This window comes from Hyaena hyaena, unplaced genomic scaffold (assembly GCF_003009895.1).
Source record: "Hyaena hyaena isolate Hyena2069 unplaced genomic scaffold, ASM300989v1 scaffold_34, whole genome shotgun sequence".
Classification (NCBI taxonomy): Eukaryota; Metazoa; Chordata; class Mammalia; order Carnivora; family Hyaenidae; genus Hyaena; species Hyaena hyaena.
The window spans coordinates 2729981-2755136 of NW_024080665.1; the positions used below are offsets into that span (position 1 = coordinate 2729981).

Below are 25156 nucleotides of genomic sequence, written 5' to 3' on the forward strand. Positions count from 1 at the left end.
GTTGGCCTGGGGACGTCTCCACCAGACGCCAGGTAGGGGGAAGTTAAGCAGCGTCCAGCCTTCCCTCCCTAGAAACAGATCTGGCCAGTAACAGAAAACAGAAAATAGGCGCCACCTCGCGTACCTTGGTTAAGTCAGGTCTGAGAACGGAAGGCGGGGGCCGAGGAACATCTCTCGGGAGCTCTCCCCAGCTGTTCCGCTTCAGCCTCCGAATTTCGGGTGGTCATAAGATATCTCGGTGGGACCTCCAAATGAAGCAAGGTGATTGTCGGAAAAACCACCCAACGCTGAATAGAAGCGAGGCAAGATTTTATTCACCGCCGGGCCAAACCTGATCTGGTCTCAAGGAGAAAAATGCAAAGAATGGCCCCGAACAAAGGTTGTAGTGAGCTTATATAGATTTCAACAGGGCAGAATACGTCATTATTTAGTTAACCAATTACATTTTACAGCATTCCATGGTAACCAATTACACTGTGACACATAGTTGCTAGTTTTTGGCGGAAACCTATCATTTCAGAGCTCTTTGTCTTCAGAGGTTTTGAAATAACCAAGTATAGATAGACATTTGAGAAACCGTGGAGTAGTGACTATGTGACAGACCACCTGACGCCGAATGGTAGCGAGGTGTTTTGTAATCTTTGTGTACAGGGTGTTAGGATGTGGTTAACCAGAACAGGGAAGCACAAGTTTGCTAAACGGATTTACAGAAGCAGAAATAGCATGTTAGTATTTAACCGTGCTTGAGGTCAAGCTGCAGCACTTCACACAATTGCTCTGTGATTAAACAAGAATAAAGGCTGAAGGATGAACCTACCACGTCGTAGGGCCTCTAATAAATACCTTTTCCTTCTTGCCTTTGACCGCTAAAGCACGAGATACCACTATCACTCCCACTTCACACGTGGAGAGAAACCCGAAGGGGAGAACGCTCGGGTTCCACTTTTTCCCCTGGCAACGCGGCGACCCCCAAACCGGGTTCTGGCAACTGTAACGTCCGCTGGGTCGGTTCCTGTAGCGTGGGTTCTCTCTCCTTGAGTTGCGTCTGGTGGGGGCTGGAGGCCGCTGACCATTGCTCCCTTGGCTCTCGGGAATCCGGTCCTCATCCTCAACAGCGCTTCAGGGACTAAGCTACTTTCCCACCGTCCCTAACCTCGCCTAGAGTAAAGGTCGCTGCAAAACCGCAGCTCTAGCTACGGACGCCATCTTGGCTCCTACGTGTGACGCCACACGTAGCAGTGAGCGCAGCCGATTGGTTGGGAGACGGCAGCCGGAGGAGAGGCGCGCGAAGCCGGAGAAGGAGGGTATGGAGGAGAAGCAAAGGAAACTACAATCCCGGCCTTCCTTGCGCCTGCGACAGCAAACCGAGAGCGAAAGAGAAGGGAGCTTGATTTCGGACCACAACTCCCAGCACCTCCCGCGATGCCTCTTTTTTCCTTTCAAAACGCGGAGGAAAAGAGGGGCTGGGGGAATGGAAGCTTTCTGGAGTCACCTCTCCGAAAGGCGGGAAAGGCGAACTACACCTCCCGAGCGGCAGCGCGCGGCTGCGCCTGCGCCCTGATGCCTGTCGCCATCTTGCCCCTTCTGAGGCACCGCAAACAAACCCAATTCCTGGTGTTCCCTAGTCTTGGCGGAGGAGCCTTTTAGATGAGCCCCGAAAGGCCGGGCAGGTGGGTGACTCTCAGACAGGGTGCTGGGAAGAGCTGGCAGGTTAGCCGGGCTGGAGGAGCGCCGGGCCAAGCATTTGGTCCCCGGTTTGGGGAGCCCAGCCCCATCCTCCGTTGTCTCCTAACGGGATCGTGGGGCTCCCTGAGGTGGGTTGAGGGGGACTCTGGCAGGCCTGGTGCTGGGATCCTGGGGGTCCAGCTCTGGGAGCCTCCCGGTGAGTCTCGGTCGTCCGCCTGGCTGTCCGCGCGCCTACTCGCTCTCCGTTGTCCTCTCCGCTGAGGAGGGAGCGAGGCGCTGATGCCGACCGTGGCCCCTGACACCGGCTACTGGCCCTGCAGGGCTTGGGCAGTGGGCTTGACATTGGGGTTGGCGCTGCGCGGCACCGGAGAGGAGGGTGGGCGGGCTGCTCTTGTTGTGGTGCTGTGAGAGAGTGCGTGTTTGGGGAGGGGGCGGGGCGGGCTTGCCTCCTTGACACTTGAGTGGGGGGAGGATTACGCGGGCTCCCGGCTCCCGGCGCGGGCTCCCGCTGCGGCCGCCTGGATTTCCAGTCCGCTGCGTCCCCGCGGTGGGGTGCGCTGGCGGGGACGCGTCGGGATGCCGTGACGTGGTGCCTGTTCGGGCGGTCGCCGGCCGCCTCCAAGATCCTGTCGGGAGGCGGGGACTCGCTTGTGGAGGGAGCGGATTCCTTTGGCTCGGCCCCTTCTTCCTCCTCCCCACCCCTTTTCTTTATGTCATCCTGCGGGCTGGGGCGCGCAGTCCAGTTCTCCCGGCTCTGGGTTGGTTGGTAGCTGAGAGGACTATGGGAAGTCGGAGGAGGGGGGATCAACTCCGGGAGCCGAGTTGGAGTTGGCAGCCCCAGTGCCTGGAACGGGATATAGCAGTTATTACGGTGCGGTTCCTGCCCGCTCAGCTGGACAGTGAGCGCGCTCATTCATTCATTCACTCACTCACTCCTTCATTCCGTTTACTCTCCTCTATCTTCATTCATCTACTGAACAAATATTTACAGTGGATCTACTGTGCGCTGAGCAGGTATTGTTCAAGCCCTCAGCGCCAAGTTGTCTGTTTATCCTCTGGAACAGGCGATTCCCAGTGCAAAGCAAATTCCTGACATCTGAAATGTTGGTGAATGATTGTTTAATGACCACGCGGTGTAAATTCATCGTTCACTGTTAAGACTTAAGAAGAAAGTTTTTTTTTTTTAATCCCACCAGCCCTTGTAACGAGCTAGCAGCTTTATGTATTTTACCTCTTGTAACTCATAAGTGAGAAAGCCAATGCAAATCAAGTAACTTGCCCAAGGTTACACAGGTAGCGACACCGTTTGTTAAACAGCAGGCCAGCCAGTATGGTAAGAACTTCACCTACTGTTCTTTAATCTTCTTGACGAATTGGACGCTAACACCTTTTTTTTTCCCCCGGATGTGAAACTTTTGCTCAGATAGGTCCCTTCACCCAGGAACCCACAGCCAGAGAGTTGAAAGCTAGAACTAGAACCTAGAGGTGTCTGACTCTGAAGCCTGTGCTCTTTCCGCTGTCTTATGCTGGAATAATAAGCTCTGGAATGGCTCTTTAGTTCTTCATTTGTCAGAAGTTGAAACCTGTGGTGGTGAAATAGGATGGTTCTTACTGGTTTTACTTCTTAGTGTATGGATCTCCAGGTAAGTGGCCTTTTGAATGTACTTTAACTTCATTTTGTTTCCTTTTGCCTTGGTAGGGAAGACAAGCTCTTTGGGGCTACCAAAAAGAAGCAGCAATGCCTGTTGTGTGGCCAACCCTTTTGGATCTCAGCAGGGATGAATGCAAAAGGATTCTTCGAAAATTGGGTATGGTTTTCATTTTTGATGTTTTATGCCTTTCTCTTTGCCTGGATGTCATATCTCATGCTGCATTAGAAATTCTTTGGAGGAGTATTTCCCATCTTTCTCATTGTTATTTCCCCAGTGCCTAGCATAGTGCTCTGTACTTAGTGGGTACAGGAAGCATAATAATAAAAATAGTAGCTAAGAGTTTTTGAGGGGTACCGGGCTATTCTGAGTTTTTTACTCTTTCAACATCTCGTTTAATACTCACTCAAATGAAAAAGGTAGGTGTTTTTTTGTTTGTTTGTTTTCATTTTGCCGATGACAGATCTGAAGCTTAGAGCCCAAGGTGATGTTGGAGTCAGGATTGTAACCCAGGGGATATGATTCCATTTCACTTTAGCATACTTTTAACCTTAGTGAATGTATGTGTGAATTACATACTGTTTCTAAATTCTAAGTAAATGTTAGCTATGCTGACTTTACTAAATTACATTTTACTATTAGTAATAAAACATTCTTTGTATTTATAATTAATTATTTTGAGCGTTTTTCCTTTAGGGCAGCCTTTCTCAACTAGCATTTTAGGGAGAGAATTAAGTACTAATGGTGAGTCTAATCTGGTGTACAGTAATGAGCTAGCTTATGCATTTAGAATTGTAATACTTATGTACTGTTCTTGGGATAACTGAGAACAAGAGTTACTCAAATTATTTTCTGTATCCTGTGGGTCAGCTGAGGATCCTTTGCTGAGAACTGCTGCCTTAGACTGTAAGGTCCAAGAGGGACCTTGTTGTCTTCTTTACCACTGTAGTTCCAGGTTAGCACATAGTAGGTGTTCAGTAAATGAAAAAAATATTTGAAAAGAAACCTTAAGTGTTTTGGAAGTGGATATGAGTTATTTGGATGTCTGTGATTTTGAAGGGTAAAGTGTAGGCTTTGATTTCGTAGAGACCTGTAGTCTTTGTCTTGTTGCTGATGACCCACAAGATCGATTTTTTTAATCTCCATAAATCTATCGACACTTTTGTAAAAGAAGCGTAATAATATCTGCCTCATAAATTTGTTATGGGGATTACTTGTATGTAAAACGGGCCTACCACAGCGCTTGACATCTGAGGCTGTCCCGGGTTAGAGTATTTGCTTTCAGACATTAATTTATTTGCAGGTGAATCTTCAAAGGAAATCTTTGTTGGGAATTCTTATGTGTAAATCTGAATCATAGCTGCCCTGGCCCTGCCTGCTAGTAACAGTTACCCTTTTTATTTCCCCTCAGACCACTAGGAGGATTTCTCTTATTTTAAACTACCTTTTTAGCATTTTATTTTAGCATGTTCAGAGAGCTTTCTGGGGCAGTCTTTCTTTTATCATTTTTTTCCTTCAACCTTATGTCCAACTTCTAGTACTAATTTGAGGATGATTTTCTACACACTTACACGCAATTGCTGTAATTTGCTGGCCACCATTTATAAAGTTAGACTTGTATTTATTTCATAGCTAAAATAATTGCAGAGGAACAGATCCCAACTATGGTAGATTGGTTTAGAGTTTTTGGGCTTTGGGGGTCTTGAGTCAAGAGATTATGTTTAAATATAAAAAGGTAACCCTTTAAGTCTAAATTTATCCTTAAGTTTAGCCAGAGCTGTGTGGGTAAAGTTGCTAGAGAGCTGTTTCTATACAAAAGAAAACAGCCTTCCTGCAGTGTAATGTCATCTTCAATGACCCTTCACTTTGGGAGGTGAGCCTTGGTAGTGATTTGCAGAAAGACTTCCTCCCCACCCGTTGGCTCATTATCATAACAATGAAACCTTTGAATTGCCTTCAAATACTAGTCCTAGGTTCAAAGTTAAGAATCAACTTAAAGTATTTTAATAATTAGGTTTGTCCTTTTAAAAAAAGTTATAAATCATTTAACATAAAATGCTAACCGTTCAGATTTTACTTAAATATAAAGAAACTGGGATAGAGAATTTTTTATGATACCCTGAACAGACCAGTAATAGATAAATGCTTCTTTCCCTCCTTCTAACCTGCTTTTCCCCTGCCTTACTTTTTTAAAATCGTTCCTGAGCTACAACTCCAACTTAGGGCTTTATGGACTGTGTTGTTTATGGCTGATTTCTTTAAATGGAATGGGTTGAGGACTTTATAAAAGTGGTTTGGCAAATCTTTTTGTTTTCTGTGGTGTTTGCGTATATTTATCAGTAGAGTTAGTACTACAGTAGAATGGCACCAAAGATAATGCCAGAAATTCAACTAAGTTTGATATTTGCCAGGATCTGAGGATACCCATCAAAATGGAAATCAAATGTGAAGGGGTTGGGAACCCAGTAAAATTCTTTACAATGCGAGAATTTTTGGAGGATGGAGGAAGTGCCTCAAATTGTGTACCTATTATAACTGTTGTCTGAGCCCCACTTTGTGTGAGGTTGCCACCTCTTATTTTGGCCATGATTTTTCAGTTAGATTTGGAAGGAAATCCAAATGTCAAAAATGTTTGCCATGTTTCTTTAGTTAATTTCACTCTTTTTGAAGTTGTATCTTGATCACTACAAACTGCATAGGCCAAAAGTGAACTTCTTTTTCATTTTTCCTCATGCTACTTCCTCTCTCTGACCTCTCCATTTCTTTTCATGGTATTGCCCTTCTCCTAAGTATCTTGCAAACTATAAAACTTGGTTTCTTTCCTTCTGCTGTTATTTCCACATTCAATCAATTACAGAGTCCTATCAGATAAAAGCTTTTTAGCCTGGAATTAGAGGCTCAGGCTGGCCCCAAACTACTTTTTCCATTTTTATCCTTCTTTATTTCTATATATGCGTCTCTTGTTGCATTTTTAATTATCTTGAAGATAGGACTGTTTTATTTATATAATCAGTCTCCATGATACCTTGTAGTAGTAGTCATGTACAGTCAATAGTTCGATTCGAATTAATGACTGTCCAAGTACATACATATTTTTCCATTCCCTAGAGTAAAACTCTGAAAATGGTCACTGACTATTATTGGAAGTTTGAGGTCTGTATGAGATATTATTTGCTTTTACTCTTCCTGTACTTTTGCACATTTGCATTTTTTTCTTTTACTTGCCTAGAGCACACTTCTTTCTGATTAAAGCTTATGTTTCTAGATCAAATGATGTGTTTCTCCTCTCTGCTTCTACCACTGTATTATAAACTGTATCATAAATGTCTGATGTCTTGTTTCACTGTAGCTTTATTCTAAGGTTAACTCCTTGAAGGTAGAATTTAGCATATGATCTGGTATATAAAATAGGACTGAGTACTGAATTGTTGAATAAAATATTCCATAAACAACACATAAGTTTTTAGTGTAGTGATTTCTTAGTTGGTTATCCCCAGTGCCTTTCTGAACTCTTCTTTGGGTCATGTTAAAAGCTGAAATCTGTTTCCTGTGACTAAGTATTTCCTTCAGTTATCCAGAGTGGGAAAGTTTTTTCCTTCCAGAGAGACTCCATGAGACATCTACATAGTATTCAGCATAGATTGAATATACAAGATGTTTACACATGGGATAATTCAGTTGGACCAAACATTCTGTTTAATATAGTCCGCTCACTCTACTATATAAAGCTCTTTTTTTGACTGCCAGAACTATGAATAACGTGAACTGAATGAAGCTACTAGTTTATTGTTGATGTAGTGCTTAGGATGCAGATATACATGGCTTTATTCTTTGGGTGTCAAGCATTAGGAAGTAGCAAATACTAGTAACAACTTGAATTGAGTAAGAAGATAAATGTAGTTTGGACACTTATTTCCCATCATTCTATTTTGCTCAGGTATACTTGGCTCCTAGTGCTAATGGTTTAAGACAAGTATTTTATTATTTCTTTTGATGCTATGGTTGCTGGCTTTTTTTTTTTTTAATGTTTATTTATTTTTGAGAGAGAGAGCAAGTGTGAGCAGCGGACGGTTGGGGGAATCAGAGGGACAAAGGAACCGAAGCAGGCTCTGCATTGACAGTAGAGAGCTCAATGCAGGCTCGAATTCACAAACTGCAAGATCATGACATGAGTCAAAGTCGACACTTAACCAACCGAGCAACTCAGGCACCCCTATTCCTCGTTTTGCCTGAGTTCTGTCATGTGGTTATATTCAGCTGGTAGCTTAGATGGTTGCCTGGGCTCAGCTGACATGGCTGGACCCGCCTCTCCATGTGGCTTTTCATCCTAGGCTTCTTCACAGCTTGATTATCTCACGGTTCCAAGAGAGCAAAGCTCTGTGGGCAGACGTGTAGTGAGCTTCAGTTTGTATCCGGTATGCTGATGTTCCACTGACCAAGGCAAGTCACATGCCAAGCCCAGAGTCAGTGTGGGAGGGGACTACACAAGGTAGTACAACTTCATGGAGTGTGCTGGGAGGCAAGCATAGCTTATTTGGAGCCAATGACGACTTTTTGGTTGTATATTTTTTTTTATTTATCTGTTTTTTAATGTTTATTTTTGAGAGAGAGAGAGAGAGAGAGCAGGGGAGGGCAGAGAGAGAGTGAGACATAGAATCCAAAGCAGCTTCCAGGCTCTGACCTGTCAGCACAGAGCCGGACGCTGGGCTCAGACCCATGAATTGTGAGATCATGATCTGAGCTGAAGTCAGATGCTTAACAGACTGAGCCACCCAGGCACCCCTGCCTTTTTTTTTTTTTTTGAGAGAGAGAGAGACAGACAGACAGACAGGGGAGGGGGAGGGGCAGAGAGAAAATCTCAAGCAGGCACCGTGCCTAGCATATTGATCTCACGACCTCGAGATCAAGGCTTGAGGACCAGGAGATCACAACCTGAGCCAATATCAAGAGTAGACACTTAAGCTTAACTAACTGAGCCACCCAGGGGCTCCTGGTTTTATACTTTAACCAGTATTAGAGATTGACAGTTTCATTTCATAATGTTGCTATGGAAAGACAGTGAAATGAAACTGTCTGGCATTAGGGTTCAGTATATTATATCTTGGTTGCTATAAGAGTAATTCATGTTTCCTAACTTTCCTTAGTCGTTTTGATGGTAGATGCAGAGGATCTTAGATCTGGAAGATAACTTCAGAGTCTCCTTTAGATAAAGAAATTGAGGTTCAGAGATGAGAAGGGACTTGTCCAAGGTCACACGACTAATGAGTGGTAGTGCTGGAGCCAGAATCTGGTCATTTGACTTGTTCTAGTTTTTCTTTTGACCAGTACTCACGGTATTCTCAACCCCAGGAGGGAGGTAGAATGTAGTTTGTATTCCAGGCAGGCCTAAGGAATTATTTCAAGGATTGGTCAGTATAGGTATCTATCATTAAAGCTAAAAATTTATCTTATCAACCTTACATCTCTTGGAGCCGGTTCCTAATTGTTGGTAGCATCTGAGTTAAGTGTTCTTTAGTGATAATGTGTGAGACAATATTTATCATTGGATTTTGCTATGTAAGCATTTTATATATGTGACTTCTGTGAGACAAGAACAACAGCAGAAAAGATATACAAACAATTATAAAATCCACATTTTAATCTATGTTCTTAGGTAGGATTTTTGAGAGGAATTTAAAAAATTTTGGATATTGATTTTTTTTATTGATTTCTAGGTCTTTTGCCCTGAAGTTTCACTATATGTAGCCATAGTTTAAAAATATTGAAGGCCTATTTTGATAAAATAATTTTCTTCTTCTAGAATTGGAGGCATATGCTGGAGTTATCAGTGCACTTCGGGCACAGGGGGATCTCACCAAGGAAAAGAAAGATCTTCTTGGAGAACTCTCAAAAGTTCTTAGGTAAATTATCATAAAAGTTTGTGAGACATGACTCTAGAAATTTCATTTTGAGGGGTTTTAGTACTTTTCACTCTCAAGTAGAAGACAGAGGTGTTCAAGTTGTTGGTGTTTAGATATCCCATTCCAGTTGTGGAGGCTTTGTTACAGAGAGTTACGTAATTTATCATTTATTCTGTAATTGGAAAAGGTTGAAGGCAGACTGTTTTAGGTTTGGGTCACCTGGGAAGGGGAGGTAGTTTTGACACGGGGGAAGGGACGAAGAGCTGGCGGCAACAAGATCTGAAGACCTAGATTGGCCTGGTGGCATTTGTTGGGAGGGAAGAAGGAGATACTTCTTAGTTGTTGTCTTAATTTATAGAAATGGGTGGTTTTATATAGTCATAGCCCTAAGGATAGTTTATCCCTTCAGCTTCCTGCTAGAGTGGCACTTAAATTTGCTAAAAAATTCTAGGGAATAGAAGTCTTGGCTACCTTGTCTTGATCCATTCTGACATCCTGAGCTTTTCAGAAAATATTCTGTTTTAACGGAAGTTACCTTTCTACATGTAAAACGATTTTGTCCTGTTCTTTTTTTAAATGAAAATAGGGAAGAGGCTTTTCCAATATAGTTGACATTAATTTGGGGTTTAAATTTATTTTATTTATTTATTTTTAAAATTTATTTTAAAGTTTTTATTTATCTGAGAGAGAGAGAGAGAGAGAGACACAATGTGAGCAGGGGAGGGTCAGAGAGAGAGGGAGACACAGAATCCGAAACAGGCTCCAGGCTCTGAGCTAGCTGTCAGCACAGAGCTGGACACGGGGCTCGAACCCATGAACTGTGACATCATGACCTGAGCCAAAGTTGGACGCCTAACTGACTGAGCCACCCAGGCGCCCCTAAATTTATTTTAAGTGAAATCCTTAATCTTACTGTCTTCATGTTTTAATAGTTTATATATTTTCTGTTTGTTGTTTATATTTCCTCGTAAATCTGCTTTCTAACCCTTGAAGTATTTTAGTCCATCTTATAGATTCAGTTTAAGCAGTAAAGATTACAATTGAAAAGTGATATTCATTTTATTGAGTATTTATGAATAGAATGGGGATAACCTTTTTTTTCTGCTCGTTTAGTATTAACCTTACATGTATTTAATCAGGGTCAGTGTAAGCACATTTTTACTGTAATGGTAACGTAATCTAGAAGACATACAGCTGAAGTATTGAGTAATAAGGGAGTAATGTCCTGGTGTCAAATCTCATAGCATATAGCCACCAGAAACAGATAGCTTATCTTGCCACCTTTGTTTCTTTATTGTATTCACTGAACATAAAATTATAGACTCGTAAGCTTTAGAAAGGACTTTAGAAGACTTTTTTCCACGTGCCAAAATCCTCTTAGTAACCTCGATTAGGGCCCATGCAGTGGCTGTTTGCATATTTAGATAACAGGAACCTCTGCTAATCTTGAACATGGTCTGACATTTCTGAGTGTTGGAAGTAATGACTTGATATCAGGCTGATTTGTCTTCCTATGATTTCTGATTTGCAACTAATCCTGCAGTTACACAGAATCAGTATAACCCTTTCCTATGATTTTAATTAAAGCATCTGAAGATGATATATATTAGGCCCCTGTCTGTATCTTGTCACAAATCAATCTTGTCCCCCCTCTTCCCGAAGCAGTATGTTGACTTAAAACATTAATAAACGTATAGAAAAGAGCTGCCTGCTTGGCAGAGTTCTATAATGGCTATTTTTTTTCATAGCATCTCAACAGAGCGCCACCGTGCTGAAGTTCGGAGAGCAGTAAACGATGAACGGTTAACAACAATTGCACATAAGTAAGCCATTAGTCATACAACCCCTGGTTTTTTTATTACGTAGTATAACATAGTTTTGAAACAGTCTTACTATTGTATAGCGATTCCTGAGTCTTTTATCTTAATAGTAATTATTTCTGGTCTCAGGGATCCTGACCATAGAGGTGTTAACTGTTTATTCAGTTGGTTATGTTTTTGCATTTGGTCAGGCGAGCTTTAAGTGCTCAGGTAAAATCCCACTACAGTGTAATCTCTGCATAACTAAAGGCCAGCACAGTCCAGCAGATGATTCACTTAAGGCAAAGTTCAGTAATAAAGTAGTATGCTCCCCTAATTCGACAGCCCCTGAGAGGTTCTTTGTAATGGTATTTGGTATGTATATTGCTTTATAAATAGGCATTATAATTTATTTTATAACTGACTTATATTTCATGTATTTTGAGATTCAGAAAAAAGATTGTAAAACTATATGTTCTGCTTTTTAAGAATTATGAATGTATCTTACTTAGTTTACGTTAAAAAGCCAACCAAATAAAGTTATAAAGGATTCTTATCAAAATTGTTTTCAGATCATTATAACTATTTGATAGATGGGGGTGGAGGGCGGTAGAGGACTCAGGGCAGGGATCAAACATTAGGAGAGTGCGTATGGAGACAGTGCCTCCTACAGAATAGAGAGGAACAGAAATGATCCTTTAAATGTTAACTCAGGATGACAGGAACATTTCAGAAAATAAGATACATTGCAGCATAACTCATTTGTTTTTTATTTGTATGTTTTAATGTGAAGTAAAACTAAAGGAAAAAATTCAGTGCATTTCCATAATGTGATAAATGGTGCGTTTAAACCAATTGGCAGCATTTGAATTCGCCCTGTAGATCCATTAGCTTCGTGTTGTGCTTTGCTGTTCCTCATTTTATTTAACTTATAAAATGGGGTGCTACCTTTTTAACCGTGTGGGTATTTGAAAGCTTAGGTATTTGAATTTTGAGGTTTTTCAATGGTAGGTATGTATGCACTATAGAAGTTTGGAATTTTTCCACTACAAATATTAAGTATTTGGTTGTCAGGCCAACATGGTTGAAATATTCAAATATTAATGTGTTCCTTCTTTAATTTGCTCTAAACGTTTGAATTGGAATGCTCTAAAAATAACTGAGCCTAGATTCTAATTTGAGAAGGTAATAGGGTGCTTATGTGCTAGATAATAAAGTAGCAAACAGTAGCTTACATTCAGAGGCACTTAGAGGCAAAGCTAGTACTTTAAAAGCATTGGAACAGTGTTGTGGGACAATTAGTTGTAAGTTGATGCATCAGTTTCATACTTAAAGGATAACATTTATTTAGTCTCCTTTTCCTTTTTTCCCCTTTAAAGAATGAATTTATCCTTATATTTGGGTGAAAGACCAAGTTACAGGTATGCAAATAGGTTATTATTATTTCAGGCTTTTTCTTGTATTTATTTCAAAATTGAAGCTCTCAATTATTCAGGGGCACATATTCCCATTTATGAATTAATTGTGCCCTCTGCTTTCCCTTCTCTTCCCTTCCTCCCCCTCCTAATACTGCCCACCCTTTAGCCATTTTGCTGCTTGGGAGTACCTCTAGCCAGAGGGTGGGAAGGGAGAGGAGGTGAAAATTGTAATTAGTCATTTTACTACTTGCTAGTTATCCTGAAAATGGTTTGGTGGAAGAATTTACAAGTATTTGCCAAAGTATTTTTGGATAATATGTGGATTTCTTTAATCTGTTTGACCTCTCCCTTTCCCTCCTCTCTCTATTAGCATGGATAATTGAGAGTTGGCTTTTATCTGCCTGTTTCCTTTTTTTCTCTCCTTTCTGATTTCTTTAATACATGAATTTAATTTTCTGAAGAGTTTACTTCAGCATATAATTTTAAGCTCTTAGGTCTTTCCATACTCCTGTTTTAATATTTTATGCCGTGGTTTTAGTTTGACTAGGTGTCGGATTTTACTTGTTAAGCCCAAGGGTCAGTGAGTGTGGAATGGTGAGGAAGGCATATATCCCGTATTTTCAACATCTCCTCTGCCCTCAGAAGTAGCACCAGAACCTAGATCCAAAGATTATTTATAGGAGAGCTTCATACTCTGAGCCTGAAAAAAGCAACTGGAGCCCAGGAGGGATGCATCTGAACTGACCGCATTCCCTTTCTCCTCTCCCATCCCTCCCCCACTCCAAACAGCAGCTTAGGCCAGAAGGAATGTGGTTAAAAGGTGAAGAGAAAGCCGAGAAGATTGAGCACAAAGGAGGTGGAAACAAAAGGAGCAGGGTGTCTGGGATCAAAGAAAAGCCTTGCTTATGGCTGGAAACATAAGACGTGTTTGTTATTTGGCACCATATCATTTATTAAGTTTGATACTCTAATTGGGTTTTGAAACATGTCAGAATATTATACTCTTAAAGCCTGGAGTGTCAAGGGGCTTCAAAATTTTTAATTGTGCCGTTCTTGCCAGCATTGTCTCGAGTGTTGAAAAGAAAGTGGACGTCTGGAATTACTGTTCTCTTCAACTCCTTCCCTATAAGTCAGACATTCATAGGATACTGTGTGACTTTCTATATGAGAGTAAGGATTTTTTGCTTGTGCTCTACACACCAAGGGATGTGAGGGCCAAAGTAGTTTCATTAGTATCATGTTAGATTTCTCAGGAAAGGGGCGAGAGCAAGGTTTCTATCCTCCCTTGCCATACTTAATATAAACAGAGAAGTGATCCTTATGTTGAAACTTAGGTATTACACGGAAGCCCTGGAGTGACAGGTTTACAGAAATCTATAACATTCAGTTTAGATGATTTGTGCAACTAATGCATACTCACACCCTCATTACTAAGCAAATAGGGATTTTTAAAATCTAATTCTAACATGATATTTTTTCACTCAAAAAACGTCTGAGCATGTTTGCATGAGTAGAAATTTGGAAGATTTCTAGATTTTTTTTTAAAAAAATCGCAGTTGTATCCTTTGCACTGCAAATTCTGTCCTTTCAATAGCAAATATTCATGTGTTTCAAATTATTAATCTTCCATAATTTCTGCCACCATTTAAACAATGCGCCAGGTAAGTGTAGACATTCCTTTTTTGTGTGTAAGCTCACCAAGCCAATTTTCTGGTGATATTCTAATAAAATGATACCAAAAGAGGAGTAAGCCAAGAAAATACTAAATAGTTTTTACAGCTTTTCCTTTGACAGTCAGCTGTAGCCCGTTTCGGTTTCTCTTTTCTGATTTACCATTCTCTGTTTCAGAACTAGTGTCAAATTGGAGATGATGTAACAATAATTTGCATTATAACAAATTGTGGAGTTAATTGGGGTTTTAGGAACTCCTCTTTCCCTTGTCTTAGGTAGGATTATGTTAAACAACTTGCAGAGTTCTTGTAGTAACCCAACTAAATTCATTAACTCCTAGAGATTCCTTTCTGAGCTGCATGTAAATCCTTCTCAAGTTGTAATTTATTTGTTCCATTCAGTGAAGGTTGGTAGTAATTAGACAACAGTGCCCAGTTAGTATAAATCAAAGACAAATATTAGACATAAAACACTTTTGAAAAATTGTATACCTTCTACTTGTCATGTGTCAAGTTAACGTCAGTAGTATGATGTATGCTTGTTGAAGGAAATGTTTAGTGGCTGTGTGACCTTAGGGAAGTTATTTAACCTCTCAGTGACTCAATTTCCCCATCCACAAAGTGGAGATAATAATATTACCCATTTATTGAGAGAATTATATGAGTTAATGCATAGAAAATGTTTAAAGCAATGCCTGACATAGAGTAAGTGCTTAGTTGATATTAACCACCACTACCACCACCATTGTCATCATCATAATCATCTCCTTACCCACTAACAAGGGCTTTGTGTATGGTATGTAAATATGAAGAATCACTGGACATTCAGAATCTTTTTTTTTTTAATTTTTTAATGTTTTTATTTATTTCTAGGAGAGAGAGAGAGAGAGACAGCGTGAGCAGGGGAGGGTCAGAGAGAGAAGGAGTCACGGACTGAAACAGGCTCCAGGCTCTGAGCTGGCAGTCAGCACAGAGCCTGACGCGGGGCTCGAACCCACGAACCGCGAGATCATAACCCAAGCGAAAGTCGGATGCTTAACCGACTAAGCCACCCAGGCGCCCCTAGAATCTTAAGCCCTAGATTGGGTTGTAGAATCTTTGGTTTGGAAAAGGTGGAGAAATATTTCTGACTTGGTAAAGAGATTGATTAATTGATTCTGGGTGAATTTTAAACTTTGACACTAATCACTAGGAGAAGTGACACAACTACTTTTTGTGGAGTCAAATCAAGACAAGTGACACAACTCTCCTTTCATGTTTCAACCATATTTCAGTTGGATTCCTAGGATAAAATTTGCTCAAGAAGTTAGAGTAGAGAAACAGAATAGTGTCCGCTTAGGGGTATAGTTCAGTGGCCTCAAATACTTCTTAGAGTGAAGAGTGGTATAAGTAAAATTAAGTTAGTGACACGTTTCTTCCAGTAACCTCAGATCTAGTCTGTTTTTTAACAGGAAGCATACTGATATACCACATTGTCAGTGATACATGCAGTGATGTATATATATATATCACATATATATCACATGCAGTGTATATGTATATATACATATGGCCCTTTACTATCCCTCCATACTTGGTCTCCCTCGTTTACTGCCTCAGTTTCCCTTGTTTGAAAGCCTTAGAACCTCTGGCCATGCAGGCAGTTAGATAATTTTGCAAAGGTTCAGTGAATTCTATCCTTCATTGTTATGGAAAATCTAATTTTAAAAATTAATGAGTACGTTTTACCTTTTTAGCTGACTTGCAAAATTAAGTTCTAAAAGTTAGTAGATATACTAGTTTTCATAAGCAATACTAGATTTAAACTAATGAAAATGACATCAATATTTAGAAGGCATAGGAAAATTTTTCATAGTTTCATTTGTGTTAATTCTAAGATTCAGATAATAGAACAAAATATGTAAGAATTTGAGTGTGTGTGAAATCCCTTGAATTCTGATAATTATTCATAGTTTTGATTTTGCTTGCTTAAAGTAAAGCCTCTCCTATTCACTCAGGATACTTTTGATAATTTCAGAAGTTATATTTGCTTGAGAAAATAGTTGACTCATTTTTAGTGATTGAGAACCCTTGTAGCAGCGTTTTCTTTTTTGTTTAGTATGTCTGGACCTAATAGCTCTTCAGAATGGTCCATTGAAGGTCGTCGATTGGTCCCACTGATGCCCCGGTTGGTTCCCCAAACCGCCTTCACTGTAACAGCTAATGCTGTTGCCAATGCAGCTATCCAGCACAATGCGTCTCTTCCAGTGCCTGCAGAAACGGGAAGCAAGGAAGGTGAGTAGAAAACTATTTCTGTGTGTAGAGAGAACTTTTCTCAGGTTCTTCAAGAAAAGTTGTTTAGATTTTCATCTGTTTTTAATCCCACTGGTTGAAGGTTGCAAAACATAGTGAGCAACTCTTATTCTGAAACTAGAAACTGCCAGGTTTTTAGTCTCAGCCAAAATGAAATCTCTTGTTTGTTCTAAGTGTGATTTGTATTAATAACAAAATTGCAAAAAGCCTTCTTGGAATGAATTTTTGGTATCAATGTGTCTTTTTAGAAGTGGATAAAAGAGCTTAATGGGTGACATGGAAAATATATGATAGAAGTCATTTACCTGCTGGAGAAAGATGCCTAACTGATTACTTAGAAAAATAAAGCTCTGTTTTTATCTTCTGAAATCAATGGCATATGGTACTTCTCTGTTCTAGTCAAGCGTTCTGAATTCTTTAGGGATTACCTGGCAGATGGGGAAGGCTTTCTTCATGTTACTTAATCTAGTAATTGACACATGCTTTAAAAATTCTTGAATTCTCTTGAAGCCACCAAGAGTAATATTACATTCAAGAGTGCATATTTAGATGGATTCTAGTAGCTTAGTTTGGTGTTGCTTGAAAATAACCCTGAAGATGCAATTGTCAGATTACTGTGGGGAATTGTCTTTTCTTGACTGGCAATGGGTTGTGGAGCGGAATAAGACACTCTTCATGCATGCCAGGCTCTTTTTTAGGCTGAAGGAAGCTATATTTAGAGACAATCCGGTATTAATATGCAAGCTTGGCCTGTGTTGAGTTTCTGTTTCCTTTGTTGTAGGAGAGGTATCTTTCTTCTCTTCCCACTTTTACCTTTTCCATCCACCAACTTTGTGGTAGAGTGAAAAGAATATAGGATTTCCAGTAGTCAAATCTGTTTCAGAGTCCTAGTTAGCCATTTCTTAGTTGTGTGATGTCCAGCAACTCTGTGAACCTTAAGGTTCCTCATCTTTAAAATGAGCATGTGGTGTTGTGAGAATTAGTGATAACACATGGAAAGAATTTAGCATAGTGCATGGAACTCAGTAAATGCTGCCTATGAACAATTCGTGCTTGTTATTCAAGAAATTGACATATGATGTTGTCATTACTTGAGGTGAGTTAGTGTTGAACTGCTTCGATGGCAAGGGACTAGTAAGTTGTTTCACAATAAAGTGATCTTGCCATGGTCTCCACCCACCCCCCAACCCGCCCCCAGTAACCAATTTGGAAATTGCTATGGTTAGGGAAAAATTATCAATCACTCCATCATTGGTGCTGCTATCACTGTTAGAAGGGAATACAAGTATTTGCCTTTTGTCTGTCTCCTTCCATGAATGGAAAATTATTTTTATTTTCTTTGTAACTGTGCTCTTCTCCATTGGCAGTGTCACCTGTAGACAGCTATTAAATACTTGAGGAAAACCCAGTGAAATGATGATTTTCAGAAAGGTTATTATACCTTTTAATTTAATGGACCTAATGGCCTCTGACTTCTGATCACATGAAAATGTTAAAATTGGCCTGCAGTAAAAAAATAATTTTTCTGTATATGCGTGGACAGTTTTGGTGAAAGTTAACAGCAAACTTTTTTATCGTTCTTCAGTAGTGGTTTGCTATTCCTACACAAGTACCACGTCAACCCCAACCTCTACCCCTGTTCCAAGTGGCAGCATAGCAACGGTTAAGTCTCCAAGACCTGCCAGTCCTGCCTCCAATGTAGTTGTCTTGCCAAGTGGAAGTACTGTTTATGTCAAAAGTAAGTGATATTCTCAGTGTTATCAGGGCCATCTTGGCTAAATGCTGCAACATAGGCTCTGATTAGATCTTCCTTCCTGGATTAAATCATCGGTCCACTGGCTATTAGCAGTGGTTAGTTTTTGAAGGTTCTAAAGAATTCCTTTCTCTACACGTGACTAGGTATATATTGCTTTTTAATCAGTTCTGGGGGCTGAGAAATTACTTCTTTTTTGTTCTCTGTGGGAAATCTGCCTTGAACTATCTTTCACGAATTCACTTGTTTTTGATTGTCCTGGAATAGAAATGGGAATGGAAACTGATGAAATGTGCTTATGTGATTTATTCAGTGTTTGCTCCTATAATTGTAATCTTCGTAATGTTTTTTAAAAAATTGTTTAGGTAATATATCATCCAACTGTTAGATTCAGTGATGCATTCTAGAGAGCCCATCTTTTATATTTCTAGTTGACTATAAGTTTTTGAAGTTTATTTGGAGTTTTTAACCCTCCCCCCCCACCCCCCCCGATTCATTTCTGTGGAGCAGTTTAATGTCCAGGTCATTTTTTGGTTTTACTGCCTGTTATAACAATATTGTTTTGATTGTGTTATCAACTGGAGAGTATTTGAAAATGAAAATACTTGATTTTCATTTTCTCAATATAGTTATAAACTTGATTTCTTTATAACTTTTAGATGTAGAGTTTGCTGTTTTAGGAATGATTTTAGGTCATTGTCAACCTTGTTTAAATTAAAGTCTAAAAATTGAAGGCGTGAAGACGTATATTTTATTAACAATTCCATGAGTCATGCTGTACACTTTTTTTTATGTCTGCTCTCTAGAGATTTCCTGCGTATGTTGCAAGGTTTTATATTTCTCACTTGATTTTTTTTTAAAGTCTACAAAAAGAGTTGAGGCTTTAGTTCATAAAGAAAAAGCTAAAATTTTGAAATTATTAAGGTTGTATCTGATTTCTGCAGATTTAGCCAAGGTGACTGTAAGAGATCTATTTTTTTTAATTATTTTTTTTTAAGTTTATTTACTTATTTTTGGTAATCTCTACACCCAACGTGGGGCTTGAATTCATGACCCCAGGATCAAGAGTCACATGCTTTTCTGACTGAGCCAGCTGGGTGACCCAAGATCTATTTTTTTACCTTTTTTTAAACATGGAAAGTGGGGGACACCTGGGTGGCTCAGTCGGTTAAGCCTCCGACTTCAGCTCAGGTCATGATCTTACTTATAGTTCATGAGTTGGAGCCCCACATTGGGCTCTGCACTGACAGTGTGGAGCCTGTTCACAGTCTCCGTCTCCCTTTCTTTCTGCCCCTCTGCCTGTCCCCCGTTATGTGCTCACATGCTTTCTCTCTTTCTCTCTCTTAAAAATAGTTAACATTAAAAAAAAATTGAAAGGGAATCTCAAGATGAAGAAGCCTTTTCACATAATATGCAGTTTGAAATAATAGGAAGTTTATTGCTTTATTCTGAGAAGTCATACAGGCAACATTAGTTTGAGATATAAATATTGATTAATCTAGCTTCATATGTGCAAGGCACTGTACCAGGGAAACAAACCAATAAGTCTTAGTCATTGGCCTCTGGGAGCCCCTTAAAAAGGGGAGATGTGCAGGCTGATAGACACATTGCCATGGGGTAAGTGAAACAGAAGAGAATATACAAAGTGCTTAAGCTCAGAGGAGATGTGGATTCGCTTTACTTAGAGGAGTAAGAGAAAGAAAACTTCACTGAAGAGAGATGGTTTACAAGATGGTAATTGCAGGATGATAAAGAGGTCATTGATGGTAGGTAGTATAATAGTAGACCAATAGAGGCTAAATGGTTAGAATGTGGTAAGGTGGCTTTGGGGAATGGTGAGCAGTTCAGTGTACCAGGATTCTAGGAGGGCACAGGGTTGGGTGGAACAGGCTCAACTTGACCCTTAGACAATGTGGGGCTTAGGGACACAGACTCTCTGTGCAGTTGAGAATCTGCATGTAGCTTGACTTCCCAAAAACTTAACTACTAATAGCTTATTGTGGGCCAGAAGTCTTACTGATAGCATAAACAGTCAACTAACATGTGTTTTGTTTATGTGTTATATACTGTTTTCTTACAATAAAGTAAGTTGGACAAAGAAAATGTTCCTGAGAAAATCATAAGGAAGAGGAAAGAGAAACATTTACAGTACTGTATTGTATTTATCAAAAAAAGTCCACATGTTAGTGGACCTGTGCAGTTCAAACCCATGTTTGAGGTCAACTGTATTGTGTTCTTAGAAACATATAGAACCTTGAATGATGTAGTGATGATTTAAGTACCTCATCTTGTAGGGAGATAAAAACTACTTAAGGATTTAAGGTAAGGTATTGGCACAATTAGATTTGAGATTCTATATAACTGGCAGTAGGATGGAGGGTAAAAGTGGAGTGATTGGAAGCAAGGGCACCGTTTAGGAGTTTGCCAAAATACAGGCAGGAGATAGGAAGGCCTGATAGAGCCACAGGGTTAAAGAAAGGAGGAAAGGCATTCAGAGAAGACTTCTGAGGGAGGATTGCTAGGACTTACTGTTTGATTGGGCCTGAGGCAGAGGGGGAGAAGTCAAGGAGGACTGGCGACACAGAGATATAAAATGAAGTCTAAAATGCGAGGTTAGATTGTGATAAGTACATCAAAATTTTCATTGCCTTTCAGGTGTTAGCTGTTCAGATGAAGATGAAAAACCCAGAAAACGAAGGAGAACAAATTCTTCTAGCTCCTCCCCCGTTGTCCTAAAGGAAGTCCCAAAGGCTGTTGTTCCGGTCTCAAAGACGATCACTGTGCCTGTGAGTGGCAGTCCCAAGATGAGCAACATCATGCAGAGCATTGCCAACTCCTTACCGCCCCACATGTCTCCCGTGAAAATAACCTTCACCAAACCATCAACACAGACAACAAACACAACCACACAGAAGGTATGTGGGGGAGGGAATGTCTCTCTGCCAGTTGCTGTTTCCATCTCTTTCAGGCAATATGATTCAGATTTAACAAACATGCTCTGAGTGCTTACTATGTGCTTGGCATTATGCTGGGAATATTCAGGTCTCTTTAATTCTGCACAGAAAGCTTTGGGATAGGCATTATTATTTCACTTTTTGTGGATGAGACTCAAGGAAGTCAAATGATTTGCCTAATATGGCACAGATAGCAGCTCTCATACTCCGAAGTCTTTTGTTCTATTTTATTATTGTAATGCCATATGGAAAAAATTAAAATGTAAGATTTTTTAACCTGTATTTGGGGTAGTTTTACCTTTAGGAACTCAGTTTTTTCTTTGCCAGAGTAGCAAAGTTGTCAGAATTGAGTGTTTCATAGAAGAAAGGAAGGATATGATTAAGTGATTATTGTTGCCTTCTTTTTTTATTCTTTGTATGCTAACATTCGTTCTTTCCTAAACTCTTCTCAGTATATTCAGATCATCAGAATTCTGTCAGTTTTATGTTACTAACTTTCCACGCTGATCTGGATGCTGACAGCACCCTAGGCTTGTTGCACACCAATATTTCTGGGATTCCCCTTCACCATCATTCTGATCTTCTTCCTTCGTTTATTTACTCATTTGCTGGAACATCCTCTGGTAGCTTCTTGGTGTGTGAGTGGATGGAAGGTAAATTGTTTGAGACCTTGTATTGGTGGACTGAAACTTTATTTTACTCTCTCACTTTCTTGATGACTTAAAGTAGTATTTTAGGCTGGAGGTAATTTTTCCTGAGAATTTTGAAGACATTGCTCCATTGGCTGTTGGCTTCAATATTGTTTTTGAGAAGCCCCAATGCCATTGTAATACCCTCTTTTTCTCTTTGAAAACTCTTGGGTAACTTTCAGAGTTCTGAAATTTCAAGGTAATTTTCCTTAGTGTGGGTCTTTATTTTATCCATTGGGTTGCACATTCAGGGGCCACTTTCACTCTAGACACTCCTGTCCTTCAGCTCTGGGAAATTTCTTGGATTATTTCCTAGATTTTTCTGTGTTCTCTCTTTTTGGATCAACCATTCAGGATGTTGAACTGCCTGGATTCATCCTTTAGCTTTCCTATCTTTTCTCATTCGCATTTTCCATTTGTTTGTTTTTTTCTTTCTACTATAATGTAGTTGTTAAAAGCCTGGAGTTGGGGACACTTGGGTAGCTCAGTTGGTTGAGTGTCCAACGTCAGCTTAGGTCATGATTTCACAGCTCATGAATTCGGGCCCTGCATTGGGCTCACTGCTGTCAGTGCAGAGCCCACTTTGGACCTTCTGTCCCCCCCTCTCTCACTGCCTCTTCCCCACTTGTGCTGTCTCTCAAAAATGAATAAACATTTTTAAAAAATAAATAAAAGCCTGGATTTTGGAACTAGGCTTTCTGAATTTGAATCCCAGTTTTTGCCACTTACTGGTTTTGTGACTGTGGGAAAACTAAATTCTGGAGTTAAGTTTTCTCATTTGAAAAATAGGGAAAACAGTATAGGGTTTTGGGGTATAAATAAGGTAATAAATGTAAAACTATTAGAATAGAGCCTAGCACATAGTAAATGCTCTGTAAGTATTACTTTCTTTATCCTTTAATATTATCCTTCGCTACTTCTCCGGATTTGTCAGTTTTGCTATCATACTTTAAGTTTCTAGTAGCTCTTTTCTTGATCTCTGAAAGTTCCTTTTTTTTTTATAGCATCCTATTTCATAAAATCACTATATTCTGATCATATTCGTGACTTCTTTTGATGTTTTCTTCTTTCATGTTTTCTCTCTTACCTGTAAGTTCATTTATTTGTTTTGATCTCTGTTTCATTTCAGAATTTCCTTAAATGCTGGCTGTCTGCTTATATTTGATCATGGGTGCTAAAATTGACAGAAAGCTGTTATGTGTAGGGTGGAGCATGTTGGCTGGTGGTTCTCATTGTAGGTTGACCTAGCTGGGCTGTTGTGTTGAGAAAAACCCATTACCCTTTCACCTCTATCAGTTATCACTCTCATTTCCTCAGAGAAGAATTTTCCAGTCTCCTTCCTAGAGTAGTGGTAAGTCAGCTTGTCAGGATTTGGGGGAGTAAATGGGAGGGACCAGGCTGGAGAGTCTCACCATTCAGTATATCGACTTTACTAACCCCTCTGTAGCACAGCACTCATTCCCTCAGCCCAGTGTTCTAAGATTACCTTGGATTCAATCTCTCCTTTAAGACAATAAATTAATTCCTTTAGGATGTGGGAGGATAGCTGTGGATCTCAGTGCTGCTTAAATAGATTTTCAACGAATTTTCCTCTCTCTAGTGCCACTTTTTTTCCCATATAAGATGTAACTCGTGCTCTGGGGGCTCCTGGATGGCTCAGTCCATTAAATGTCTGACTCTTGGTCTCTGCTAGGTCATTGATCACAGGGTTGTGAGTTCAAGCCCTGCATTGGGTTGGGCTCCACACTGGGTGTGAAGCCTATTTTAAAAACAAAATAAAACTGGCTCGTGCTCTCTATTCCTTAATCTTTCTGGGGATCTCTAGTTTCCCTCTTTGAGAGTATATTTGATTGATTACTACTTGTCTGTTTTCCAGTTTACAAACCTTCACAGCTGTTATCTTCTTCCTAGTTTGACCTTATGGGTTTATGTGCCTCTTCCCCTTTAAGAAAAAAAAAATCTCTCGATAATGTTTTAGAGGCATTTTTGGGGAAGGAATGGTGGTACATTCTTGTCTTCAGCAGGTGGTCTTTACCACTTTTTGAATCTTAAGATTCATGATAACTTTCATTTAAAGAACCTCCTTGAGTTTCCTGGAAAGCTGCTATTACATAATACATGAAAAATTATTTTCTTAGTAAACTAGAAGTAATAGTGAGCTGATCTGTGGAATATAATTCTGTTTTAGGATGAAGCAGTATGGTGTAGTGTTAAAATCAAGCAAGGATTTTTGTAGCCAAAGAGGCCTGGGTTGGAACCCCCAGCTCTTCCAGTAGGACCTGAGATAAATTAGTCTTTCTGAATCTGTTTCCCATCTGTAAGATGAGAATAATGCCAATCTTAAAAAGTTATTGTAAGGATTAAATGAGACTGGGTATTTTATTTTCTTTATTATTATTTTTTAAAGTTTATTTATTTTGAGAGCACGAGTCAGGGAGGGGCAGAGAGAGAGGGAGAGAGAGAAAATCCCAAGCAGGCTCTGTCTGCACTGCCAGTGAAGAGCCCAGTGTGGGGCTCAAATCCACAAACCATGAGATCATAACCTGAGCTGAAAGCAAGAGTCAAGTGCTTAACCGACTGAGCCATCCAGGTACCCTGAGGCTGTATATTTTAAAGTGCAGCAATAGGTACATACTCAAAAAAAATTAAGTCCCTTCCCATGCTGATATTTTACATAAAGCAGCGTTTTATTTATTTGCATTGTTGAGAAAGAGCTCTTCCAAAAAGTGAATTCATCAGTAAACTGAAACTTACTCCTTAATGTATAGAAATTGACTATTTTTGACGACTTTTTAAATGTTAACACTGAACATAATTCTTGCGTTTGATGACTCCAAGGTAATCCTGAATATCACTTTCCATACAATATTATAATATAGTTATTGCTTTCTGGACTAGCCCTATATTAAGTGTTATCAGCCTGCTATACTCTGAGTTTATAAGTCTACTTACTATAATTTTTTACTGCCTTTTTTTTGCTGGGATTTATTTTATCAGTAATTCTTCTATCTTCCCCCTTCTTTTCTATTCTTTTGATTTGGTATTTGGGAAATAGTGTAGCAGAGTTATAGTTAAAATGGCACCCATTTCCCATCCATGTCTTTCTGTTCTCTTATTCTATTTTATTTCTATTTGTTATACTCATAACTAGTTAACATCATATTACATATTTGTTCATTTCTTATTTCTTCCGTGGATGTTGTTGACTTTATCTTGTTCATCACTGAATTCCCTAGTGTTTAGAATAGTTCATGAAATATAGAAGGTCTTAATTCATGTTTGTTGAATGAATGAATGAACAAACAAATGAATAAATAGATCTGGCTCTGCTACCTTTCTTGAGCCT

At 39.7% G+C, this 25156-nt stretch overlaps 2 protein-coding genes across 9 annotated transcripts in view; one reads left to right on the top strand and one right to left on the bottom strand.

The window, feature by feature from the left end:
• Positions 1-1345: 1345 nt before the first annotated feature.
• The window catches only part of EMSY (EMSY transcriptional repressor, BRCA2 interacting), an 80925-nt gene continuing 57114 nt past the window's right edge, over positions 1346-25156 (top strand). For 5 of the 8 annotated variants that reach the window (XM_039228782.1, XM_039228789.1, XM_039228784.1 and 2 more), the window contains exons 1-8: positions 1346-1670; positions 3386-3494; positions 9136-9235; positions 10984-11058; positions 12414-12455; positions 16221-16396; positions 18000-18152; positions 20823-21082. In XM_039228782.1, coding sequence (XP_039084713.1) covers positions 3425-3494; positions 9136-9235; positions 10984-11058; positions 12414-12455; positions 16221-16396; positions 18000-18152; positions 20823-21082 — 876 coding nt within the window. In that variant the 5' untranslated portion in view covers positions 1346-1670; positions 3386-3424. The remainder of the gene's footprint in view (positions 1671-3385; positions 3495-9135; positions 9236-10983; positions 11059-12413; positions 12456-16220; positions 16397-17999; positions 18153-20822; positions 21083-25156) is intronic. The other 3 variants (XM_039228785.1, XM_039228787.1, XM_039228783.1) reach the window with 2 other exon arrangements.
• LOC120229598 (serine/arginine repetitive matrix protein 1-like) lies at positions 1712-2599 on the bottom strand. The gene has a single exon (XM_039228706.1). The coding sequence runs from the start codon at positions 2597-2599 to the stop codon at positions 1712-1714; it is 888 nt and encodes a 295-aa protein (XP_039084637.1).